General features: G+C 51.8%; 1 protein-coding gene across 1 annotated transcript in view; it reads right to left on the reverse strand.

The window, feature by feature from the left end:
* Positions 1 to 2,593, reverse strand: part of Znf697 (zinc finger protein 697) — a 12,479-nt gene that overhangs the window by 4,494 nt on the left and 5,392 nt on the right. The window contains exons 2-3 of the mRNA XM_010643546.3: positions 1,641 to 1,881; positions 2 to 258 (exon numbers count right to left, since the gene is read on the reverse strand). Of these exons, the coding sequence (XP_010641848.1) occupies positions 2 to 258; positions 1,641 to 1,881 (498 nt within the window). The remainder of the gene's footprint in view (position 1; positions 259 to 1,640; positions 1,882 to 2,593) is intronic.

Genomic DNA, 2,593 nt, shown 5'->3' on the forward strand with positions numbered 1-2,593 from the left:
GGTGGAAGCGACGGTGGGACGGTCTGTCGCCCCGGTGCCGACTCCCCAGGGAGAGGTGGCGCCTCCAGGGAAGTACAGGAGGGGGCGGCTGCTCCTCCAGCCGGTTCTCCCCAGCGCTGTCCTCTCCCTCCTCTCCCGGGCTCCGGGCCAAGCTGTCCGACTCGGTCAGACCTGGAAACATCGCCATGTCAGCCACACCAGGCCGGTCGTCCTCTTCCTCCGGAAGAGCAGCCCTTTCTTCCTCACTTAGCAGCTCCTCTGCAATAGAAAGGCGGAGTGGGCTTACTAGACCTGGCATTCAAAAGGCAAGCCTGGGAAAACAGCCTCGTTGGGAAGAGCGAGGGCCAAGGAGGAAGGCGCCCTCCCCTCTGCCTCTCTGCCTTTTAGACTCTGCCCCCGCTCCCTCTCGGGAAAAGCCTAAAACACAGCACTCTCTCCCTCACTTTGGGGACCCCACCCACCGTACCCTACATGCTGCCTAGCAGAGCCCGTAAAGGCTGCAGAAGGGGCTTGGTGAGACCCAGATCTCCAGAAATAAGGTTGGCTCGTCCAAGAGCTATCCGTGCCTCTTAAGGGTCTAGCTTCAAAAGACAAACTAGTCTGGCCAGCCACACACACACACACACACACACACACACACACACACACGACAACAGACTAAAGAGTCTAAAAGTCTCTGTATTTATCTTTTAAACACATTTGGTCAGTCTGGAACAGCTGAAGGTGGAAGAACAAACTGAACTCACCTTTTCAGGACATGAGGATGACGGGAGAGAGGGAGTGGGGACAGGAAGAGAACATGGATCCCAGAGCTGTGGAGCCCAGGTTGGAGGCTGGGCCAGGACACACACACGCCTGTCAGCCTCTGGCTGCTTTATCCCTAAGCACAGGGAACTCAAAGTTCCCGGGACAAAGAAGGCCACATGAGTGTGTGCGCCGTGGCGGAGGGCAGCAAGGAGTCTGGGACTGTGTCACTGAGAAAGGAATGTAACCTCACAGACCTGGACAAAAAGTACTTCAGCTCGTTTCTTTCCCACAAGCATGCCCTCCACAGAAGAAAGCAACCGACGCCCAAGCAGAAATAAAGAAGAGGATAGATGCCCAGCATTTATTCCTTTGGTTCAGGAATGGCAAGGGATTTAGCAGATGGCTTGCACACTTTGGAAATTTGCCACATGAACCTAGGCAAGACACTTACCACCGCAAGTCACTTAACTTGCTTGCAGAGGGAGATAGATGATTGTTCCAAATGGAAACAGCTGGATAACTTTTCCCAGCACTGTGCTAAGTACTCTTTCAATGCAGCAACTCGTTTAAATCTCCTAGAAACCCTGACAGGGAGGCTCCCGTTACCTGTGTAACTCTGTTGCATACCATTACAAGAGGTGACTTACGCAGTACTCTGTGCTGCAGTGTTGTGCCCATCAGTGGGCCACTTTGCCCATGCCGAACAGCAGAGCCCACCTCAGACTCGGTGGAAGAAGAGGATGTTTCCCTACACCCACTTGAAAGGCAAAGTCAGCATGGAATCCTGCCTTGAGGTCTCCTTGAAAGCTGCCCCACAAAGAATGCTGCTGCGGTTATGATTTAGAGGAGCTAAATGCAGAGGTGAGGGGGGTAAATCCCAGCCATCTGCTCACCTGTGCAGACACTGGGTGCTACTTCCCTCTTGCTCGCGTCCCTTCTCAGAGGTTCATCCTTCAGGTTGGAGTCCATCTCCTGCACCAGGGGGCCCCTCTCTCCTGCATCCTGTGGATTAGAATCTGTTCCTCTTTCTTCTGGATCCCCTTCCCTGTCCTCGGTGTTCTCCAAATCAGACCCCATCTCTCTGTCTTCTGAATCCCGGTGTTCACACACACCCTGATTTTCTTCTTGTTCCATCTGGGAAGAAAAAGGCAAGGGAGGTGATCAAGGATCCTTGCTCCCGATAAAATACACAGGAAGAGAATTCACACCAACCAGGATTCGTCCCACCATGCCTGGCTTTGACTTCCACATCCAATCAAATGTCTGCAGAGTTGAAAGACCCAGGTGACAAACCTGTACTCCCCAGCCTAATGTCAACAACTGGGTGTGAGGGGGTGAGGTGCTTGTTGTCGGAAGAAGGGAAGCAACATTATTCTGAGGGTCCCACATGCCAATATTCATTGGACCCAAGTTCGACCTGCTTCTGTCTATGAAATAGATGTCTATTAGCATGGGTCTGCAGTTTAACAGTGAGGTGAGTATGCCAATTTTTACGGTAGAAAACATAAAGAAGGACCCCATAGCCTAAGTCTCCTCAACCTCCGAGCAGTACAGTGATGATTAAACCCAATTTTGCTGTCTCAAAGTCCTACAATTTGTTTACTCTTACTAAGCTTGCCCTCCACAAGCTCCTAACAGTCTCTCAAGTGTTTTAGCTAGTTTTGAGAAGGCATAAATGGAGCCAAAAGAAAAGTACATTCAAGACACAAGAACACTAGAAGCACGATGATGAAGGGAAAGGGGTCTGTAGCCAGTGAAAGAGTCTCAGGGCCTCGTTGGTTTTCTGGCTAATCCTGCCTAGGAGTTAAAACATTACTGGAGGAACTGAGTGGGGGGGGGGGGGCGG

The sequence above is a fragment of the Fukomys damarensis genome, unplaced genomic scaffold (genome assembly GCF_012274545.1).
Source record: "Fukomys damarensis isolate Sample0158 unplaced genomic scaffold, DMR_v1.0_HiC HiC_scaffold_33, whole genome shotgun sequence".
NCBI lineage: Eukaryota > Metazoa > Chordata > Mammalia > Rodentia > Bathyergidae > Fukomys > Fukomys damarensis.